Source organism: Theropithecus gelada, chromosome 12 (genome assembly GCF_003255815.1).
Source record: "Theropithecus gelada isolate Dixy chromosome 12, Tgel_1.0, whole genome shotgun sequence".
Classification (NCBI taxonomy): domain Eukaryota; kingdom Metazoa; phylum Chordata; class Mammalia; order Primates; family Cercopithecidae; genus Theropithecus; species Theropithecus gelada.
Window position 1 is genome coordinate 2,595,787 of NC_037680.1, and position 24,136 is coordinate 2,619,922.

Below are 24,136 nucleotides of genomic sequence, written 5' to 3' on the forward strand. Positions count from 1 at the left end.
CTGGCGCCCAGGCTGGAGTGCAGTGGCCGGATCTCAGCTCACTGCAAGCTCCGCCTCCTGGGTTCACGCCATTCTCCGGCCTCAGCCTCCCGAGTAGCTGGGACTACAGGCGCTGCCACCTCGCCCGGCTATTTTTTGTATTTCTTAGTAGAGATGGGGTTTCACCGTGTTAGCCAGGATGGTCTCGATCTCCTGACCTCGTGATCCGCCCATCTCGGCCTCCCAAAGTGCTGGGATTACAGGCTTGAGCCACCGCGCCCGGCCTCGGAATCTGTTTCTTAACATACATCATGCATGTAATCTGTGCTCTCCCAAGAGGCATTCACCCAAGTAGACAGGCAAGCATCTATGTGTTCAATTTGAAATGCAACAATGACAGATGTACAACTTTATCACTCTTACAGAAACTAACATGCCATCCATTACTCTCCATGTGGGAAACATTCAGTAAACTTCTAAAACCAAACACAGGACTCTGGCGTATCCCCACACCCCCAGCAGCAGCTGTGACAGGCTTTGATCTCAACCAAATGCCACTGCTCACAGAACACAAAAACAGGCTCATGGTGCTGCATGTCACTCTGACGTATCACAGTATTTCATATTACTCTGTCACTTACTCAGAAACAAAAGTCTCCACTATGGCATGATTGAGAGAAAATAATTCATTATATATAAATAATAGCTAAGAACAACATACTGTGAACAGTTTCCAGACTTTGAACATTCAACACAATCAGTTCTTACTTCTTGGGGAAAAAATCTCTTACCTATCTTTTCCGTTACAGTATGCCTTCTTGGAGACAGTATTTTAGTGGTAACATCATTTTCTGGGGCATTCAGTTAATTTTGAAAGATGACTATGCCACATGAACCAAAAAAGAAACTGGCAGGAGGAGGACGGTCCTGGACCATTCTGGAAGTAAGCTGGGTCTTGCATTATTCAGAGTCAACTATTCAGCTGACTTTTGTCAGGGTGGTGACAGAGAAGAGGCAATGAGTGACACCAGGACACACATAGCACACAGAGAGCATGGTCTACTCTTTGTCTTCCTTGCATAGAACAAACATAAGCGGCTTGGTAGAAAGACATGGGGAAAGGCGCCATGGGGGCCAGCATCTAGAAAACATACACCTCAGCGATTTGAGTATTTCCCGTTCAACCTCCTGGACGATAAACCGGGAAAAGGCACCCTTCTGCCCACAGATGTGGACAGCAGCAGCCACCTCTCTGAATGCTTCATTCAATGTGAAGATGCAGCTTGAACAAAAGTTTTTTTTGTTTGTTTTCTGAGACGGAGTTTTGTTCTGTCACCCAGACTGGAATGCAGTGGTGCGATCTCAGCTCACTGCGACCTCTGCCTCCTGGGTTCAAGCGATTCTCCTGTCTCTGCCTCCTGAGTAGCTGGGAATACAGGCGTGAGCCACCACACCCGGCTAATTTTTGTATTTTTAGTAGAGAGGGTGTTTCACCATATTGGCCAGGCTGGTCTTGAACTCCTGACCTCATGATCCACCAGCCTCGGCCTCCCAAAGTGCTGGGATTACAGGCGTGAGCCACCGCGCCTGGCCAAACAAAAGTTTTTTAATCTCACTGATTCCATCTCTCAGCTGCTCTGACCAGAGGGGCAGGGCGGGAAAAGTCATGCCACAGACTCTGCCCACAGCAGCCATTCTGAGGTGCCTTTTCAGTCTCTTATCCTTTTTTGAGCTCTCCTCTCCTTAATTTTTGTTTTGTTTTGTTTTCATTGTACCCATTAATCCCCTCAATTTTTTCTTGAATTATAAAAGCAAAGTCAAAAGGTCCTTCGGGATGACTGGGAGGCCTCCTAGGCTAACTTTTGTATTTGAAAATGGAAAAAATAAATTACTTGATATTTGTGATAAAACTTAAGATTTCTTAAAAAGTCTGCACATCAATATATTACCTGGCTTAGAAGGGTGAGGGCACAGCTATCCATCTGCACCCTCTCCTATTTTTTAAAAACAGGCAAAATATGTAAGAAAAGGCTGGTGCACATTGGAAGACAGAGCGTGCCTGTCTATGCCAGTGCTGCTGTGCCCTGCAGCCTGGCAGATGGAGTCAGATGCTGGGGCCTCACGCCCACTCAGGCCAACAACATACCCAAGACTCGACAGCCCGTTCACCAGCACAGGCTGCCCCGAGGGGCAACACTGGCTGTGGAAGTGAAGACACACAAAGCAGGGACTAAAGGCAAATGGGGCTTCATGACGCAGAGACATGAAGACAGAACTGCTGTGGGCGCCAAAGGCAACCTGCAGTGCTCAAATAAAAGGAAAACAGGACAGAAAGCCACACGTTCCACAAGCAGAATCAGTCCTGGTCTTAGATCTGAGGGCATTTGTAGAGGAAAGTCCAAGGCAATGTCCCCTGGGTCTGAGAGAAAATCCCGCGCAGGAGAGGGCAGACAATGCGATGCTCGTCTTGAGGGAGCCTGACCCTGATCCTGACAGGCTGGATACGAGGGAGGTTGAGTATGGCTGTATCCAGTAAGGAAACTGGTAACAGACTTCTCCAGAAAGTGGAAAGAAAAAGCAAAGACTTTCACAGATATAAAATTTGTTTTCAAAACAATTTCCTAGAAAGTTCACTGTGGTTGGGTGGGGAATAAGTGTAACATTTTCATTTCAAATGAGCCATGGTGCTACTAATGGATTATAAAAGAGGATGGCCAGTTCTGGTCTTCCTTCCCTTCCCATAACCCCTGGAACATTCCTACTCCTGATATTTTCCCTACCCTCACTGCAACCCACCACCATCCCGGCCCAAAATTAATTTGCCGCTGCACCGAACCAGCCTTGACACACAATTGTCAGTTGGATTTCAGTTAAACAATGCACCTAATGCGTGGGAAGAGAAAGTGGGGAGGGCACAAGGAGCATGTTGGCATCAACCTGGAGATGTGTGGACCTTGGACAGAGCTTCTGCCGGCCAGACCCTGGGGAGGATGGGCATCTGCAGTGCAGCGCAGGCTGCAGGTAAACTGAGGTAAGGAAGAACATGGCGGCTTTAGCTGGCCCTGCTTTCTGAGACACCGCAGCATGTGTGTGCTCTTGGGTGTGGGCACCAAAAAATCCATTTTCTTCCAGTTGCTGCTGCCGTTCCACCCTCTGGCTAGAAGAATGCTCTTTACAGAGTCCAGAAGATCAGCCACTTGGTCTTCCTCTGAGGTACAATTCCAATAGGGCTTTAATCCCAAAGATCCAGCGGCCACCAGAGTGCAGAAGTCAGAATCAAATGCTCAGAATCAAAAGGTGTGGCACTCTTGCCCAGCCAGTTTATCAGCAGTTGTATAGACAGATCAGAAAAAACTAATATTTAGTATAAAAACTGTTTTTCAAATGGGGTAATTTCCTGTCCTTCTCCAGAGATCATAATTCTTCATGTTTCTGAGGACCTAAGGAAAAGGAGAACCACAGAAAAGAAAACAGATGATCTTCAAATTACAAACACCACTGAGTGGGCATTTTTCATCGCCGGAACCTACTCTTTGTACCTCCACCTCCATCTTATCTCACTTACTACATCTTTGGGATTTGTGTTTTTGTACTGTATTTTGAAAGCAAAAACTAAATTAAGGATTTTTAAAAAATGGAAACTATCTGTAAACCCCACTCCAACTGAATTTTTTTTTTTTTTTTGAGACGGAGTCTCGCTCTGTCGCCCAGACTGGAGTGCAGTGGCCGGATCTCAGCTCACTGCAAGCTCCGCCTCCCGGGTTCACGCCATTTCTCCTGCCTCAGCCTCCCGAGTACCTGGGACTACAGGTGCCGCCACCTCGCCCGGCTAGTTTTTTTTTTTTTTTTTTGTATTTTTTTAGTAGAGACGGGGTTTCACCGTGTTAGCCAGGATGATCTCGGTCTCCTGACCTCGTGATCCGCCCGTCTCGGCCTCCCAAAGTGCTGGGATTACAAGCGTGAGCCACCGCGCCCTGCCAACTGACTTGTTTTTACAAATACAGTATTTACTTTCAGTAAACATGCATGCATTTTTTTAGTCGGGATTTTTCTTTTATCATTTAATAGCATCTAAACATTTTCTGTGTATCAGTGTAGCTCATTCTTGGATGTTTAAACTGTTTTTAATGCTTTTGGCTTACAAGTAATAGTAAAATAAATTTTTTTCATGTATATAACTTGATTATTTCTTTAAGATATATTCTCAAGAGAGTAATTACTGAGGGTATAACGCCCTGAAGGCTTCTAATGGTAGGTGTACTGCTTTTCAACAAGGGCGATTCGAATGCACAAAGCTTCATCAAGGTAGATCCACAACAGTTTCGTCACCATCTCCCAAACAAATGGCATTATCACTATGTCTGTTTTCTTCCACGTCGCAGATACTAGTGACAGAGCGCTTTAATTTGATTAGTTTCCTCAAATTCATTTATGATTTGTGTTTCCTCTTACTTGAACAGTGTGTCCACATTCTTTGCCCATTTATCTATGGAAATTCTCAGGGTTTTACTGATGAATCTGAATTAATTATTGTTATGGTTACTATATAACCTTCCAGCTGTGATATTTAGTATCATAGTACAGTCTGAGGGATATACAGGCAAATCACTCAAGATCCATGTTCTGGATATTTTTATTTTGAGACAGGGTCTTGCTCGGTCACAGGTTCTCTCTCTGTTACCTAGGCTGGAGTGCAGTCGCTCACTGCAACCCTGACCTCCCAGGCTCAAGCAATCCTCCCACCTCAGCCTCCTGAGAGACTAGGATTATAGGCATGAGCCACTGCGCCCAGCACTTTTTTAGAATTCGTCTAAAGCAGAATAAATCTAAAAAATCCAGAGCCCATCTACATATCAAAACATCACTATGGACTCCACAAATATGTACAATTATTATGTGACAGTTTAAAAGTAAATACGTTTAAATTTTTTCTTAAATCTAGAGCCCAGCTTATTAATATTTTAAGTCACTTTTGTATTCTAATGATTTTTTCAAGTAGCTATTATTCAAGACACACACAACAGGGAAAACATTAAAAGACTTAACGCTAAATTAAATACAAGCATTCCATCTCCATCCCAACATGCTTGTTTTAAAGAATACTTTTTTCGGCCAGGCGCAGTAGCTCACGTCTGTAATCCCAGCACTTTGGGAGGCTGAGGCGAGTGGATCACTTGAGTCAGGAGTTCAAGACCAGCCTGGGCAACATGGTGAAACCCTGTCTCTACTAAAAATACAAAAAATAAAAAATAAATAAAAAGTTAGCTGGGCATGGTGGTGCATGCCTATAATTCCAGCTACTTGGGAGGCTGAGGCATGAGAAGTGCGTGAACCTGGGAGGTGGAGGTTGCAGTGAGCCAAGATCATGCCACTGCACTCCAGCCTGGGCGACAGAGCCAGACTCAGTCTCAAAAAAAAAAAAAAAAGAATAGTTTTTTCAAATACATATTTGTCTTGATCTAAATTTATTCATTCACTAGTACACTGACAGATTTAATGAAAAAAACAAGGAATCTGACAAGAACTCCACAAAAGGTTTGGTTTATGTATCACAAAACTCATGAACTTAAATAACTATAATCATAATTAAAATCCCTTTCTCCTCCTCACCAGAAAAATGAAAAAAAAAAAAAGCAATTGCATTACTAAATACTGTTTAGAAGACCAACATAAAAGGAAAATGAAAAATATACAGCGGTCGATGTCAGAATGGAAGAATCAATAGGAGATTTTTCTCTTCCTTTTATCCATTATTCTGTTGTCTTTACAACGAACAAATCATAAATGGAAAGAAGTACTGTCCCAAAGCCAGCGGTTTGTGTTTACCTTCTCGGCTGGGTTCTTCTGTCTTCTCTTTGTACAGCGTTCCCGTTTCCTTCTCCTTCTGAAAGCGGAGCTGGAGCTGTTTGATCTCTTGGTCGTAGTCCTGCCACTCTGGGACAATTCGCACGGCTGCTTCCAGTTTGGGCTCTTTGGTCATTGGATTATTACACTGTGAAAACCAAAAGAACACACTTCAGCTGAGTTGAAGAAAGGCCACATCATAGAGAATTCAAAGGTTCTTGGGTTACAAGTCCTAACTAGACAAAAACACAATTGTAAGGAACCAAATGATACACTACCGGAAGCAATATGGTAGTGCGCTATGTAAAGCTGTATTTACATCTGCAAAGAATGTGTGAGTGGCTACTGGAAGGCAGAAAAAGTAAAAGTCCATTTGGAAAAATTACAAGGCGCAGAGATCAACTGGAAGCCAAGGAGTGGCTCAGCAGATTGTAAATCGTGGGAACAGTCCCATTAAGTGCTCAGGGGTTTGGTTTCCTAACGTAAGTGGGGAAATAAAACCACTGAAGTATTCTATAAGGTAAGAATATTCTGTAAGAATAGCCCTGAAAAACCAAATACTTATACTTACTATACAACAAACTATACTTATTCTATAAGATAAGAATATTTATAAGAATATTCTCTAAGATAATTATAGCCCTGACAAAAACTATACAATTACAGAGAAAGTCTAAATAAGAATCTAGGAAATTCTGAAATTTAAGAATCTAAATAAAAATCATTAATCATGATTCGCTCATACACCCACTGGATGAACATGCAGAAGCACCGCACACACTTACCAAATCAATGGTTTTTGCCCTTTTCTTAGAGGCGTCATCACACCACGTTTCACACCAAAGCCATTCTTGAGGGAGGGATTTAATTGGCACCTGATGGATCATGTTATTGGGCAGATCCTGTTTGGTTAAAAATAAAAATAAAACACATGTATTTAAAGTTCTGGTGGTACTTATTTATTTATTTATTGAGAGATGGGGTCTCACTCTGTTACCCACGTTGGAGGGCAGTAGTACGATCTCAGCTCACTGCAACCTCCACCTCCCAGATTCAAGAGATTCTTGTTCCTCAGCCTCCTGAGTAGCTGGGACTACAGGGGCCCGCCACCACGCCTGGCCAATTTTTGTATTTTTACTAGAGACGGGGTTTTGCCATGCGGCCCAGGTTGCTCTCAAACTGCTGAGCTTAGGCAATCCACCCACCTTAGCCTCACAAAGTTCTGAGATTACAGGCGTGAGCCACTGCGCCCAGCTAGTTCATGGGGAGCTTAAATGCACAGAACATCAGTGATGTGTACACCTGCTCGTTACGGATCACATGCCAATCACAAATGTTTAAAATGGAAAAGGTCCTTACCAATGCCTTAGAGAAATTATTCAAAACTACAAATTTTAGAGGATCCATAAAACATCTGCCCATAATAAGCAACTGAAAAGCTCTGGCTTAAAACTTACAAATAGCCTGCACCTAACCCTCCCTTCATTAGGGCAATCCTAAGAAAAATACTCCTACTGACTTCTGAACGTCAACTAGAGTGGTGGTTCATAAATTTTACAGGCTTCTGTCAAGGAAGTTCTGAATCTACCTCGTCTTTTGAGACTTGCTCCCAAATAGGTGACATATTTTCTAGCCAATTCTACTCTATGCTTTAAACCTTTTTTCTGAGGAGACCTTCTGACTTTGCCACAATAAAATGTTCCACTGTCCTAAGACTTATGTGGAACAAGGAAATGTACAGAAATGATTGACTGCCATACTTGTAAAGAATGTTCCATGATGGTACAAAAATAAATAGATACTTCTCTACAAAACCCGGTCAACAAACTAAAATTTAAAAATACCTGCTGAAGTGGGTAGATCGCTTGAGCCCAGGAGTTCCAAGACTGGCCAGGGCAACATGGCAAAACCCCACCTCTACAAAAAGTTAGCCAGGCCTGGTGGTGCAAGCCTGTCGTCCCAGCTACTTAGGAGGCTGAGGTGGGAGGATCGCCTTTGCCTGGGAGTTCGAGGCTGCACTGAGCCATGATCGCATCACTGCACTCCAGCCTGGGTGACAGAGTGAGACCTTGTCTTAAAAAAAAAGAAAGCTGGATTAAGGTATCAAATACTCATCTTGATTTATCTTAATTTCACTTAAAGTCTTACACACTGTTGACCTTGTGGCACTGCTATAGAAAGCTGAATCAAGAACACAGTATGAGTTCCAACTCTGTACTCTGCTTGAAAAAGAGCAGAACTCTACTTTCAGCATTGGTGGACTTAGGTAAATGAGACTGGCTCACCTCCTGAGGAAAACTAGAAGAGCTGAATGAATTACAAAAAGCACACACCTTTTGAAGGCACCAGAGAACTACAAGACAGTAATTACTGGTCCGGGGGAAAAAAACGGCCAGAAAAGATAACTCTGGAATCAGGTTTTTCCCTCAGGATCTATGCTGCTTGGTGAGGCTTTCTGAGGCTTTCGACAGCTACTCAGGCCTGAGGTAACAAAGCTTTGTATGGAAGATCTGTGGTGGTTGAGGGGAGTTCTAGCGAAACCCTTTGCTTTGGGTTGGCATACCAAAAGAACATACACTCGGATTTCGAGTGAGCCAGAAAACGCCCGAGAAGAATGCAGCTCAAATTCCAATCATCAGAATCTTTAAAACGGATTAAAACACTCCTGGATAGCCATTGCCAAGTTTCTGACAAAAAGTGTGACAAAAAGAAACAAACAGGCCAGGCGCGGTGGCTCACGTCTGTAATCCCAGCACTTTGGGAGGCCGAGACGGGTGGATCACCTGAGGTCAGGAGTTCAAGACCAGCCTGGCCAACATGGTGAAACCCTGTCTCAACTAAAAATATTAAAAAATTAGCGGGGCGTGGTGGCGGGCACCTGTAATCCCAGCTACTTTGGGAGGCTGAGGTTGCAGTGAGCGGAGACTGTGCCACTGCACTCCAGCCTGGGCAACGAGAACAAAGCTCCATCTCAAAAAAAAAAAAAAAAAGAGAGAGAGAAACAAAAACTGTTAGGTGATACCATTTTTGAACTCAAATTATTTCCCAAAATAATTCTGCAAAAACAATGCCTGACACACTACAGAAGATAAACAGATATGTGATAGATAGTATGAACAAAAGAATAACAGAAATAATACAACAGAATCAGATCCACAGTAGCTCCATAAATTAGAAGATACCAGGTATCACACAAATTTTAAAGTAAGTAGAGCCGGGCACTGTGGCTCATGCCTGTAATCCCAGCACTTTGGGAGGCTGAAGCGGGTGGATCACAAGGTCAGGAGATTGAGACCAGCCTGGTCAACATGGTGAAACCCCGTCTCCACTAAAAATACAAAAATTAGCCGGGCGCGGTGGCACACGCCTGTAATCCTAGTTACTCAGGAGGCTGAGGCAGGAGAATCACTTGAGCTCGGGAGGTGGAGGCTGCAGTGAGTGCCACCCAGAGCATGCCACTGCACTCCAGCCTGGGACAGAGTGAGATTCTGTCTCAAAAAAAAAAAAAAAAAAAAGTTTATCTTTTACTATTCCATGGTGATAGAAGAGAAGAAAATGAACAAATTAAACTCGTGTTTACAGATACAGGCTTTAACAGTAAATCTATAAAGAAAAGCAAATGATTACCATAAAAGTCGTGATGCTAGACACTTTTGTTAGGGAGGAAGGGTGGCTTCTGGGATGCTGATAATGCTCTAGTTCTTGAACTAGGTTGTGGTATCTGGGTATTTGCTTCACAATAATTCCTGGATGTATGTGAATATGTGTGCATGTTTTTTGTATACTTTTCTTTATGGATGTTACATATCACAATAAAGGTTTAAAAAAATTTAAGTAGACTTAAGCAAAACAAAATGCTTAAAATATGTGAAATATGTATCCAAAACCCTTAAACTACAATCTCACCTCTGAAAAATGCTTCACATTAACAAACAGTAATTTAGCTAGCCTTGAAACACATCATGGTTTCTGACATAGAAAAAGGGGAAGTTGTGATACTATACTGTGATTCTCTACTACGAATCCTGAGCTATTTAGTTCCTACAGCAGAAAAACAAACTGACCCGAGCTGGCAGAAAAACAAACCTACGAGGTTAGTTTGAGTACAAAATACAAAGATATGCTAATGGTTCAGAGAGGCAGCATCCTCCTTCCATCTCTCTCCCCAGCCAGCATCAGATCTATGACATTTTTCATGCTGATACGTCTTCTCTTGAGGGCAGATAAAAATCTCTCTCACACACACACGCACACACACACCATGAAAAAACAAGACACCGTCTTGAGAGGAGAGGATTGAGGACACAAATAATACTTCATTTTCTGATGCAACTCTGTACACCCGCCACTCACAGTTAACCATAAAAAATGGACACTTACTTGATCAAGATTTGAAAGGCTGTTAGGGTCCTGACTCAGACCTTGGTACTGTCCCCTGAGTCTGTCACCAGCAGCTATTTTCCTAAACTTCTTCAGATCCACAACATATAGTGCACTGAACAAAGAAGACCCACTTGTTACAACCAACCACGGAATACAACAGGAAAACTAAACCCAATGAATAATGGAACAGGCCACTAGCCAAATATTCCAGCTTTTTGTTGAAAAGGTATGCTGCAGCCCTACAGTGGAGTTAAACTGTGCTGCTTTAAGATCTCTAAGAAAGTCACTGCAAAATCTATCCTGTGCCATGCTTTTGTTACTGTTCCGTATTTGCCATCCAAAAGAAGTAATCTCAGACAAAAGATTTCTAGCAAATGCGGCAGTAATAAAAGCCATAGTAACTGCTAACTATTATTCAATGATATCCTGATGATGTCTTCAATGTTACAAGGGGGAAAAAATCCCAGAGGGTTTCAGTCCTTACAGTTCTTTTGGACCAGGACTGTAAAGAATGAAGCCGCCATCACTACACCCCAGCAGTGATGCACGAGCCGCTTTCTACAGGCTCCTCTTCCCTGCACGTCTTCAAATCACACTTCTCGCAGAGAAGAGAATGGAGTGCTCATTAGAAATGTCACAACGCACACAGTTCGACCTAAAAGGTCTACTTCGAGGAATTTATCCCACAAACATATCTGAGATATGAAAAATAATTTATTTATTCACTGCAACATGGTAGGTCATAGGAAAAAACTATAAATAACACTCATGCACTGGAATAATATGCAGCTATGAAAAGGAATCAGGTCTCTTTCTATTCACTGAGAAGATGTATATGACATTAAGTTAAAAAAAAAAAGCCAACTTACAAAATGTATAAATAGGTAGCATATTTTGTGTGAAAAAAGAATACACATTCACAGCTGTTTCTGTAAGAATTAAGAAAATCTGGAAAGACAGACAGTCAAAAGTTGGGAGGTTATCTGTTGTGAGAACAGGAACTGAGTAGGAAAGAGAGAGACAGGATTAGGACTTTTTTTTACACTGTGTATTTTATTTTATTTTATTTTTATTTTTTTGAGATGGAGTCTCTCTCCGTCACCCAGGCTGGAGTACAGTGGCGTGATCTCAGCTCACTGCAACCTCAGCCTCCCAGGTACAAGCAGTTCTCCTGCCTTAGCCTCCCGAGTAGCTGGAATTACAGGCGCCCATCACCACGCCCAGCTAATTTTTGTATTTTTAATAGAGACAGGGTTTTGCCCTGTTGGCTAGGCTGGTCTTGAACTCCTGACCTCAGGTGATCTGCCTGCCTAGGCATCGCAAACTGCTGGGATTACAGGCATGAGCCACTGCGCCCAGCCACTGTGTATTTTTTATAATTTTTATTTTTCAACCATACCAATGTATTACCTATTCACAATTTTAACCACACAAAATCAATTTTAGGAAAACCCCATCACGGTGTTAGGAGTGCTTCTTTTCAGTACCTGATATGATACTTTCGCCCAGCTAAATGACTGGCCCAGTACCCTGACTTCCAGAACCTGTAGCCGTCCATTTCTCTTCGGCTGTCACAGAAGGGAGTGTAACCATAAGGAGCACCATCCAAACTGAAATCTCTCAACTCTTTCAGATCTGTTCGGACAATCTGGAGGATATCGAGAGTCATTCGTTAAGCAACCATGCAGACAGCTCTCATGCCGTTTCCTTAAGATACAGAGTGGCTCGCTTAAGGCAGCATGGAAGGCTGCTCAGTGGTGAGTGGCACAGGGACTACCGGCAGATGGACTTTGCTTCCTCCACTTGTTAGTAGGTTGACTCACTAACATATAAGACGCTTAGCAAGGTGTGTGGGAGTAGGAATAAAACAAATTTCAATTGCTTAGGCTTTCTGTGCCTCAGTTTCTTCATCTATAAAATGGAGATAATGACAGTACCTATGTCATGGGGTTGTTGGGAGGATTATGTACGTTAACACATGGATGGACAGATGTAGAATAACGCATTGCCCATCTTAAGTACTCAACAAGGATTAAATGTGGCTATTAGAATCAGGAAGGCACACTTCAGGCTGAGCCAGTGGAAGAGAATTCCAAAGAGGTGAGTGAAGTCTCCGTCCCAGTGACTTTCACACACATTACATCCTTCCACTCAGGTGGCTGACTCAGGTTTCTGCCCGCTTGGGCTGAAGTGGAAGGCTGTGGGCAGAAATACATTTATGCTGTTGGAGTTTGTACGCTCTAAAATCACATGTTCCCTTTCATTAAGTTAAACCCTGACAGCTGGAAGAATATCCGGAGGTTCCCTATTGCCAAAGCCATGCATCCACTTAAGTTTCGTCTATTACCCATGACAATAACTCCTACCTTTTGGGCAGATAATTAGAGATGATGACAAGCACTGCTAAACGTTAATTTTCTAATTTTTAGTTTTCAAGTTAAATGAATTAAGTCAGATACAAAATTGCACACATCATGTTATCACAATGATGTTAAAAAGACAGAGAAAAAGATGTAAAGGAGATAAGCTAAATGTTTAAAAAGTGATCACATCTGTGTGATACATATTTCCATATTTTCTAAATGTAAAATAAGCATGTCCTTTTCCATAACTGGAAAAAAACAGCATTTAAAAAGAAGCAATTTGTTGCTTTTAATACAAACTGTCAAAACTTGGCCTTTAAGGGCCTACCTGATCAGCATCCACAAACAGGAACTTGTCGACAACTAGTGGGAAAAGCACATCCAGGAAGAGGATCTTGTAACCCCAGATGATACGCTGTTTTTCAGTCTGTTGATGAAGCCACCGGGGCCATTTGTACTGAACAAGCTCATACTGAAAATTGTATTCGTTTGCCATGTAAGGTATAAACTCCTGTTTTGAGACATGGGAACAACAAATAATCATTTCTTCTGATTAAGAAAACTGCTTTCATAATGTAAGCCAACCACCATGATACGGGACAAATAAAACACATTTACCAAAACAGTGGTCTTACAAAGACTGGCCCTGACCCACTCATGACTATAGAGAAGAACAGATATAAACCTGTGTGAAATCCCCATTTCTTTATGACTTCTGGTCACCACATGAAATCAGAGAATGTTCAAGAGAAGGATTTTAGATGTACATCTCTTTGTGTGTGTTTTTACCGCACATGAACTTTAAGTCCATTTGTCTGAACTTGAATTCAGTAAGGCATTTACTGAGCTTGATGACAAGCCTTCCTCAAGGCCAGATCTAATCCGGGGAATAACACTGCAAAGCCAGAACTCTGGACAAATATGTTGCCCTTTACGAATAAGTCTTTCAGATTCTAAGTACAAGCACCTTTAGGCGGCCAGCAGGAAAGTGCTTATCAAGGAGAATGGTTATTGAATATATTAAAAGTCATTTAGTAAATTCTACAGGAAAAAAAAGGATGCAAATAAATCAACTTAGATGACAAATACTGGCTGATATAAATAATGCAGAACGCATTCCAAGGACGTGTTTTGTTTGGCACAGAGGAAGCATGACTTCCATACATCATCTGGGAGTGGTTCATGCTCACACCAGTCATGCTCCTGAATGTAAACCATTGCTGTGCTTTCTAACTGAAAGCAAGCACGCAGGCTTCCGAGGAAGGAAACGTTCTCATAAGACACCGCTCCTAATAACAACAACAACACGCTCTCCTACTATATTATCCACGTTTTTAAACACAATTTAACTGTTTCCCTCAAACAGACCAATCTGGAAGAATAACCAAAATAGAAATATGCAACCAAATTAGGGTATCTTAGTAAATGGAAAATTTGCTAAAGTATACAGATAAAACAAAAGTCATGAAACATACACAGTAAATATCTCCTTAATAGGAATGTTTTCCCTTCCTCTGCGAAACAAACCTTAAATGTGGGGGACAAGTAATTCTTCAAGAACCAGAATTTCACAGGAGTCTTGGTATTCTTCAGCACGGATAGCATCATTATGCTGCCAAACAAAAGCAGAAAATTAATAATAGTTTTCCAATGGGATTTAACCTCCACATGATGCAGAGTCAATCATGAGACACCTAAATGCTCTTTATGGCAAAGTTAACTAATGGCTCAATTAGGCAGAGGGAGATGCTCAGTGATGGAAAATGAAAAATTGTACTTACTCCAGCTTATGAAGTTATCACTGAAAAGAAGGGGCATTCCTCACCTACAAAACTACACTTAACTGACAGAGGCAAATGTTTTAATTCTGTTACACCTCTAAATAAACTGCTTCATGAACTGATATGTTGGTTATGGTCCAGACGAACACTGGAGATGGGGGTAACTGACATCACTCTCCAAAACCCCTGTCACACACAGCAGCATCTGGTGCTGAGGGAAGAATGTGTAACCACAGCGCCTCCTGCAGCCTACACAGAGGTCCTGCTTCAGAGAGGAAGGCTACCAGCTCCCACCTCCTTACTCAGAAAACAAAACCACATTTATGAACCGAGGAATTTAATCAAATTCAGTTGTTATTAGTGTCACTATTTTAGGTAGGCTATTATTTCTTGGAAATAAGAGGGCTAAAAATATGAAAAATGACATTTTGATTTTCTATACTAGATCTGTAGTGAAAAATTAAGTGTGAACAGAGCCCTGGCAATGAGAAAAGTGACTCTCAGGCCTTCCTGACACTGTAACAAGGCACTCCCGAGTGCCTCTGGTCACCACTACATCAGTCAGCCCTGGCCTGTGGCCTCTTCTGCCTCTAGCTGTGTGACCTTAGAAAAGTCCCTTCACACTTGAGGCCTCAACCTGTTTATAAAATGGAAGTGTTCGTATGTAAGAACTAAGGTCCCTCCTGGCTCTAAAATCCTGTGAATCTTTAGAAGGCAGCGAAGTACCATGGTTCTGTTCTCATTCTATTCTCTATGTCAACCTCCTAATCTCTGGGTTAAGCAATGTTTGGCAGGCAGTAAACATTAGCACAGTCTATGAAGGTGTACAGTGATGTTAAAAGGCTACAGCCTTGTAATATCCAGAGGCACTCACTACATAGCTCAACTTCACAGAGATGATGGGATCGAAACAAATCCAATTATAAATGGCAAGCCAGTCACAATGCTCAGAGTGCTTCAAAGACACAGAAGTATGAGCAGAATCCCAGAAAACCCTTCCTCTCTAAATAAGAACACTGACAAATTCATTCATACATAATGAAATCATCAACAAGACTGACCGAAGAAATCTTTCGTAGAGATGACCAGATGCAACGGAGAAAATATTAATTATGTCATCTTTATCTTGCTTCATTTCCTCAGCCTTCTGTCCTCCTGTAAAGCCCCTATAACAATAAGAGTAAAAACAAGACTACTTGAAATACTGGTACAGACACACAGCCTTTTAAAGTAAGAGGAAAGAGATGGCGCTTCCCATCTTTCCCTAGCAGGTGAGCTGCAGCAGGAGCGGTTATGAAGCTTCCCTCACATCCTGGAGAGAGCACGAGACCGACAAAACCAACCTATGGGAAAACAAAAAGAATGTTCACTCCCTGACAGTGTCGCTTTAGGAAGAGACTGAACACAGGCTGCACCAGAATACAACTTACACAACGGGAAGTCAACTGAGCAGGGAGCAGTCAAATTTCCAAAGAGCAGGAACAGGTAATGAGAGTCACAAAGTATGGAGCAGAAGTAACTTCCCCATTAGGAGACACGAACCTCTTTTGGATTAATCAAGTGAAAATACTCATCTATGCCAAATATAAGTGTGAGATGTAGCTGCACAAAGTAGAATGTGAAAGGCCCAGACGGGATCCCAACATGCAAAAAGAAGGGATGGACGGTGCTAATATCTCAGTTTTTCCTTAAAAACATAACTCTTTATAATGTCAATTTACCATTTGAAGGAATCCCAAAATCCAGATTCATTCTCACTCGTTCCATCACTCAGCAAGTCTTCGTTCACCATATCTGCCTTCTTCTGAACCTGCAATCAAACGTGATAAACCTTACTCCCAGTATGTCTCATAGGCATAAAACTGCCTCTCACTGGATGTACACTGTGAGCCTGTCATCAACAGGGAATTATCAATCAATTCTCTCATAAACAGGCACGACCCCACCCAGAGTCTAGAAGGATTCAACAGAAGTATCTCCACCAGGACATTCACATCAAACCTTATGTGAGGAGACAGCAACCACTTTTAATGAGACGAACCCCACTTTCAGCTCGCAACATAGGCAGAAAGCCGCAAACGCAACTGTGCAGTGAAATCAGAAGCACGATTCACTGAGCCAACAGCTAGTTCCAGGGAAGAGTGTGGTGCTGGGGCGCTAGCTGTTGGGAGGGAGGTATTCCATGCTATGACCAGTTTTCAGATTCACTGGCACAAACAGGGGTTTCTTCTTGGCAGCACAGTGACCATTTTTCTGCTCGACTATGCATGGCCTATTCTAGGTTTCACTGTGTGTAATGATCATTTATTCCAGAATACACTATACTTGAATTTAAGGTACTAAACGCTTCAACATTCACAGAACGGAAAGTAGAAGTCAAAAGAAATTAAACAGGACTATCATTTTATTATTGAAAATTTTCATGGCCATTTCTCCCAATATTCTGAGAAGAGAATCATCAACAATACTATTAATTGTGGCTATATAAACAACATAGCATCTGTGAGAATATTTTATAGAAAATGGGGCATGTTCTGCACACTGAGATTACCCAAAAGGTACAATCTTCCAGTTGAGGAAAGCCACAAACTCACACTTACCAGGACATTTTGCCTTAAAGCAGTATCCGTGTAACTGCCATAGCAAATTCCAAAGACACTCTTGGGCTGGTTCCAAGATACATATTTTTACATGACAGCTGTCCAATAACAGAACGCCACCACTTTTACCAAACTCACCTTCACTTTAATAATTTTGCTTTTGAAGTTGTTGAGGACGATAACCACATCATCAGCATCAGGGGGAGAATCGGTGCCATCATGGCTTTGTGAGAAAAGAAAGGTCAATATTACAAGGTACAATTCTCAAAAGGCAGCAAATGCTCTCAGAGCATCTGAGTCCATCATCCTTCTCATAAAGGAGTTTTCCAGATCCAACTATCTTCTTGCTCCTTAAGCTCCTTCAAGCTGCACAGAAGCACGTGTTGAAATCTCTCTTTATATAAGGTGCATGCCCAAACCTTCTTCGTGAGTCCTCTTTCAAATTACCCATCATGCAGTGAGAGGAACCGATGTGTGGTAACCACATGGTGAGTACTAAACAAACACCTGTGTTCAGAAGCTCTGAGCCAAGCAGTGTCTTTGGTAAAGGAGTGCAGGGGGAACAGGACCCCTGAACCATTACTGGAACCACACTGCTTCCGTTTTTTTGTTTGTTTGTTTGTTTTTTGAGACAGAGTCTTGCTCTGTCACCCTGGAGTGCAAGTGGAGCAACCTCAGCTCAATGCAACCTCCACCTCCCAGGTTCAAGTGATTCTCCTGCTTCAGCCTTCAGGTAGCTGAGTTTACAGGCGCCCACTACCACATCTGGCTAATTTCTGTATTCTAGTAGAGACAGGGTTTCACCATATTGGCTAGGCTGGTCTCAAACTCCTGACCTCAAGTGATCCACCCTCCTCGGCCTCCCAAAGTGTTGGGATTACAGGCATGAGCCATCACACCCGGCCACTACTCTTTAACTGGAACAGTGTTGTAAAGAAAATCTGCTTGCTATTTCTGCCTGGAGGCAACAATCAGTCAACAACAGGCCCTGTACTCAACTCAGTGTCTATACGCTATGAGAAGAACTACAACAAACTCTATTTGCAGGCAGACAGGAGCAGAGGAAGAAAAATTAAATTTATGTTTCCCTATTAATCAACAGCAATGACTAAAATTTCCAGTCACCAAATTTCAAGGTGCGGAAGGTGATAATTCCAACATGAACTCACTGCATTTGCTGTCAGCTAGCAGAGAGTGGGGTTCTCAGACAAAGGAAGATTCTGCGGGGGGGAGCCCTGAACAGCTAGGAAGAGGAGGCACCACGCTCCTGGGAAGGGGAGGGCTGGCAAGGGCCACGGCATCCAAAAGGGAAGGAGTTTGGAAGTGCATCCAAAATTTTGTAAAACCTTATCTGAAGAAAATGTTATTTGGAAAAAAAACCTTCTACTGTTTACAATGGTGTTATTATAACACAGAATTCTTCTCTTTCCTAGGTAAGAACCAGGCACCAATCCACTGTTTCATGTGTGTCACTATGGAGCTAATTAAGGCAAGGATATACTATAGGGTGCTTCAAATGTGCCCTAATGGAAATCATCACCTAAACAAACTGGCAGGAGGTCTTTTCACACAGCTTAAAACTAATTTAAATTGTGTTAAGCAGAATTTATATCAAACTCTTTTAAAGGCAACATAATTATTTTTAAACTAATAAATATGTGCAGTACACCTTAAGGTAAAAGCTGGCCACAGAGGGAATGTTCTTACTATACCACCACAGACCAAGGAAGACCACACGAACAGCACGAAGTTTCCATGTACGGTGCATTTGCACATCACTCAGGGTCAACACACACACTCCCTGGGCAGAAAAGTTTGGCTGTTCTTTCTTTCTTTTCTCCTTTCTTCAAGTTTCTCATCTGCCTATCTATGAGCTGCATCACAGTGATAGAATAATCAGATTCTGGGATATTGTTAGCACAAAGGAATAATTAAAGAATAAAGCCTGACTATACTCATTAGCATCTATACCTCTTATTATCTAATTCCACTCTAACAATTCTTCTCTATTTAATTTCCTGGGAAAACCACGGTTTCATCACACATACAACTGCAAATTAAATTCAGGTTGCCTGACTGCCAGGGTAGAATTCAATTAGAGCTACTGCTCATTTCTAAATGTTCTGGGAAAATGTACCTGCATCACTTACTCCTACCTGTAAATTCTATAAATATCTTCAGAGCGTCCCTTCCTAAGTCTGAGGATCCAAGCTCCTGGGTTGGCTTTCAGCTGAAAGTAGCCCTAGGACAAGAAGAAAAGTCCAATGTTAGCTCTCTTCAAAACACCAAAATGCTATTTCTGAGGAACAGTTACTTCTATCTCTGAAATATCAATCAACTATAATGTGAATAACACAGTAAACAAATCAATGTAACTCTTAAAAAACCACAACTACACATTAAAAACTCTAGCACAGGCCAGGCGCAGTGGCTCACGCCTGTAATCCCAGCACTTCGGGAGGCCACGGCAGGTGGACCACTTGAGGTCAGCAGTTCGAGACCAGCCTGGCTAACGTAGTGAAACCCTATCTCTACTAAAAAAGTACAAAAATTAGCTGGGCGTGGTGGTGGGTGCCTATAATCCCAGCTACTCAGGAGGCTGGGGCAGGAGAATCACTTGAACCTGGGAGGTGGGGGTTGCAGTGAGCCGAGATCACACCACGGAACTCCAGCCTGGGCAGGAGTCTCAAAAACAACAACAAAAATCTGGTACAATAAAGGCCAGTCGCACCAAGAAATCAGGGAAGAATCAACGTGTGATGCATGAATTTAAGTGTCGCACTTCCAAAGAAAAGAAAAAGGCTGTCAGCTCGTGAGCAATCTATTTTCAGGAGCCAATTCAGTTATAGTATTCCAGCATGTTTTTTCTTTCGACATGTAATTCCAACCTACAAATTTAGCTGAACTAATGATTTCTATATTGACCAAATTCACCCCATAATGAATTTTAATCTCACTCTGTGGTTAAGAATGCTAACTGCTCCATCGTAAATTACAGGGCCCAAATTAACGTAACTACAATATCGCTATCTGATGAATAGATTATTTACCAGATTGGCCATAACAATGGTGTCCACGATGACCGGGTTGGCTGAAGTTCCTAAGGTAAACTGCAGTCCCCGTGGAGGCTGGCCTGTGGTGATGTCGTAGCAATGACCTTCCAGTAACAGGTACTCCAGCTCATACTCAGCAGCCACTATACTGTCCACCTGCAAGCCAAAATCCAATCACTTGAATGCACTCAGAGACAACATGAAGAAATCTGAAATGCATTATGCAAAGTAAAGGAAGCAGACTAAAAGGACTTACATAATATATGATCATATTTTAAGAAATTCAAGAAAAGACAAAACTATAATGACAGAAAGCAGATCAGTTGCTGCCTGAAACCAGGCGAGAGGAGGCTAATGTCTGCAAAGGGGTATAAAATAACTTTTGGGGTAATGGAAATGTTCTGCATCTTGGCTATGGTGGTAGTTAATGACTGCATACAATTATAAAAACTGGGTTGGAAAGAGAAAGGAGAAAAAAAATAACAAAGTTACTCTAAAAATATGAATGAGGATAAGACATTAAACGTTGAAAAAAATTAAAGACCTATATGCAAAGACATCCTGTAGTCACATATCAGTAGAAAAACTTGCACACAACATTCATAGCAGCATTATTTACAACAGCTAAAAAGTAAAAACAACCCAAACGTCCATTCGTGAAAGGATAAATAAAATGTGCTATGTCCATAAATGAAATATTATCTAGCAAGTTAAAAAGAATGAAGCATCGATACATACTACAACATGGATGAATCTTGAAAACAATCTGTTACGTGAGAGCAGCCAGCTACAGAAGACCACATTTGATTCTATTGAGACAAAATGTCAGAACAGGCAAATCCATAGAGATAGAAAGTAGACTAGCAGTTGCCAGGGGCTGGGGAAATGGAGAGTGACTGCTAATGAGTATGGGGCCTTTGCTGGGGATGCTGAAAACATTTTAAAATTACATAGTGGTGATGGCTGCACAACTCTGTGAGGACACTAACACCTCTCAACTGTACACATTAATGAGGACAAGCTTATGGCACATGAGTTCCACGTGAACAAAGCTGTTGTTTTAAAAATATCTTCCCTGAACACTGATGTCTCAGAGGCCCCCTAGACTGGGATTCAATCTGCTCTATTACACATGATTAGGTATTTGGAAGCAATGATAGTCTTACCTCTTCTAAATAAATATTATCAAGATCATATGGTGTTCTGACAGATTCTACCATCCAGCTTTCAGGTGTGTTCAAATTCAGAGTGAACAATGGAGACTGAGGCATATCCAAAAATTTTGCTATTGGACCCTTAGCAAAACTATTGTCTGAAGTGAAAGAAATCTCTGGTTCTAAGACATAACGGTAAAAGCTGAAATTGAAAAGGAAAGTGTTAGATATTTTTCTATGTGACAACGGTACTTGAGTGTACAAGCCCTCACACAGGTAAACAACTGGTTAAAACAAATTAGATTTGGAGGAGTACCCTTCCAGATTGGGAAACGTGTTTCCAGAACCATATTTGACCTAATGATGCCTCCTGTGGTTGCTACAGATGCAAGAAAAGGCAAACAAGGACAGCACTGAGGAGGAGGCCACTCTTTCACATGGATGGCCGTCAGGGTCACACTTAGGTCCTGGGCATTTTCCTCCCTTCAGGGAGGATTCATTTTTCTCTTTAAAACCAATTCCTAAAAGCTGATTGGACTCCCAGGCTAGTCCTGAAAACACTAATAATTTGTTTCCCCTGTACAAGAATAACGGTGGAAGCTGGGAACCCTTTGGTTACTTGCAAATGCTGTTTCAATCCACCTAGAAGCTAACCTATAAAACACAGCACACTGGCAAGTTAGAAATTTCCCACAGCCACAACACTAACTGCTTTTTGTATCACTTTTTTCATAAATAGCCATTCCTAAACTCATGACATTATACAGCTAAGCAAGCTTCCTCTAACATGTACATTCCAACTTGAAACGAATATTCTTCTTCTTCTTCTTTTTTTTTTTTGAGACGGAGTCTTGCTCAGTCGCCCAGGCTGGAGTGTAGTGGCGCAATCTCGGCTCACTGCAAGCTCCGCCTCCAGGGTTCCCCGCCTCCCGGGTTCTCCTGCCTCAGCCTCCTGAGTAGCTGGGACTACAGACGCCCGCCACTACGCCCGGCTAGTTTTTTTTTGGATTTTTAGTAGAGACGGAGTTTCACCGTGTTCGCCAGGATGGTCTCGATCTCCTGACCTCGTGATCCGCCCGTCTCGGCCTCCCAAAGTGCTGGGATTACAGGCGTGAGCCACCGCGCTTGGCCAATATTCTTCTTTTAAGATGAAAAGCACAAATGGGGCCAGGCGTGGTGGCTCATACCTGTAAACCCAGCACTTTGGGAAGTGAGGCAGATGGATCACCTGAGGTCAAGAGTTTGAGACCAGCCTGGTCAACATGGTGAAACCCCGTCTCTACTAACAATACAAAAACTAGCTGGGCGTTATAGTATGCACCTGTAATCCCAGCTAGTAAGGAGGCTGAAGCAGAAGAATCGCTTGAACCCGGGAGGCAGAGGCTGCAGTGAGCCAAGATCATGCCACTGCACTCCGGTCTGGGTGACAGAGCAAGACTCCATCTGGGGGAAAAAAAAAAAAAAAAAGAAAAGGCACAAATGCAAGCAGCCTGGATTAATGCCACCTAAATGCTACAAACACACTATGTTCCTAGAACTTCTGATTACAGTGAAATCTGGCAAAACTGAACATTTAGTAAATGACCATTTCAAACATGATGTCCACCTATAAATCCATCTGATCCTCCAACATGCAATATCAGACCTTGGATTCAGTACTATTCTTCAACTGTTTTCTTACATAGCATGTTTTACCTTTTTAAAGGCATGTCGGAAAGTTTGGATTGGCAGTTCATAAATACTCTCAGATTCATGTTTATCAGCTGAGCCAAAACCTAGAAGGAAAACCAGATGACAAAATACTTAGGATTTGTTTCTTCAGAAATTTATTATTTGACACTGAGATATTAATATCTCAAGAAAAGATATAAAGATAACAGCCATAGAGTCTGCACTGGAGAAACTTCTGGAAAACACAACTCTACTGCACAATCTACATCACACAGACATAGGACGTAGCCAAAAATAATGGGAAGTAGGCTGCTGCAGCTCACTGCTCCTCACACAAAGGCAGTTCCTGCGGGGAAGCAGCAGGCAGATCGTGGAAAAACCACAGGTCTCAGAGTCACCACTGACATGCCAAACGGTGAAAAAACAGAGATACCAACACTCACAAAAAAGGTTAGGGATTTATTCGGCAATGAATGTTGGACTGACTGTCTCTGTCAAAGCTCTTTTAAATGTCCTAAAATTGTAACACACTATATATGTCTAAAACACATGCCAAAACAAATAATCCATGGCAGTTATAAAAAAGGAAAAATGAAAAAGCATATTTATTTTACCTCTTTGCCATTATAAATTAAAATACAGCACAACTTAATTCCAGGATGTTTTACTGTAAATGAGGATGTTAATCACTTTTTTAAATTACATGAGGCAGCCACCCACATTTGCACCAACGTTCCAGGGCTGTGAAGCTGTTTCAGAGCCACTGTCAATCTTTGTGAAGACTGCTCTGCCCTAGAACCCCATATAGCATTGTCCAGTGCCTGCTGAAGGTAACTCAAGGAAAATGAAGCTCTCAGTGAATTTCAGAGCATGTGACAACTTCAAACAAAGGTGATGTGCACTGCCTGCACAGCGTTCCTACCAAGAGCAAGGGAGCAAGTCTCTGTGCTTCTCTGGTGACAGGGTCAACGACAGCCACGACATCAAAGTACGTCTCCCCTTCCTTCGGCCTCAGTTTAATTGCACTGAAAGATCAAAAGGATAAAACATTAACCTGGAGGACACAGGAAACAAAAGCTTTTTTTGTACAATATAACCTTCAACCTTCTTAGCATTTCAAAGAACTTTAGATCTAGAAAGACTAGACCTTGATAATGGCCAACTATATGATTCTGTCTATCCCAAAGATTGCAAAACCTTAATAATGGATCTGAAATGGATTGAAAGGTCCATGGAAAGAGAGGAAGAACAGCTTGAAATTTTATTTAACCAAAAACTGAGAAAAGCTACTGAAGTTAGCTTGTGATA

The 24,136-nt window shown here is 42.0% G+C and overlaps 1 protein-coding gene across 2 annotated transcripts in view; it reads right to left on the reverse strand.

Moving 5' to 3' along the window:
* Positions 1 to 398: 398 nt before the first annotated feature.
* UGGT1 (UDP-glucose glycoprotein glucosyltransferase 1) overlaps positions 399 to 24,136 on the reverse strand; it is a 108,436-nt gene continuing 84,698 nt past the window's right edge. The window contains exons 27-41 of one of the 2 annotated variants that reach the window (XM_025404765.1): positions 23,751 to 23,853; positions 22,853 to 22,932; positions 21,170 to 21,359; positions 20,001 to 20,159; positions 19,107 to 19,192; positions 17,089 to 17,173; positions 16,072 to 16,160; positions 15,412 to 15,516; positions 14,097 to 14,181; positions 12,898 to 13,080; positions 11,694 to 11,854; positions 10,204 to 10,318; positions 6,609 to 6,725; positions 5,806 to 5,971; positions 399 to 3,419 (exon numbers count right to left, since the gene is read on the reverse strand). In XM_025404765.1, coding sequence (XP_025260550.1) covers positions 3,394 to 3,419; positions 5,806 to 5,971; positions 6,609 to 6,725; positions 10,204 to 10,318; positions 11,694 to 11,854; positions 12,898 to 13,080; positions 14,097 to 14,181; positions 15,412 to 15,516; positions 16,072 to 16,160; positions 17,089 to 17,173; positions 19,107 to 19,192; positions 20,001 to 20,159; positions 21,170 to 21,359; positions 22,853 to 22,932; positions 23,751 to 23,853 — 1,750 coding nt within the window. In that variant the 3' untranslated portion in view covers positions 399 to 3,393. The remainder of the gene's footprint in view (positions 3,420 to 5,805; positions 5,972 to 6,608; positions 6,726 to 10,203; positions 10,319 to 11,693; positions 11,855 to 12,897; positions 13,081 to 14,096; positions 14,182 to 15,411; positions 15,517 to 16,071; positions 16,161 to 17,088; positions 17,174 to 19,106; positions 19,193 to 20,000; positions 20,160 to 21,169; positions 21,360 to 22,852; positions 22,933 to 23,750; positions 23,854 to 24,136) is intronic. The other variant, XM_025404767.1, reaches the window with a different exon arrangement.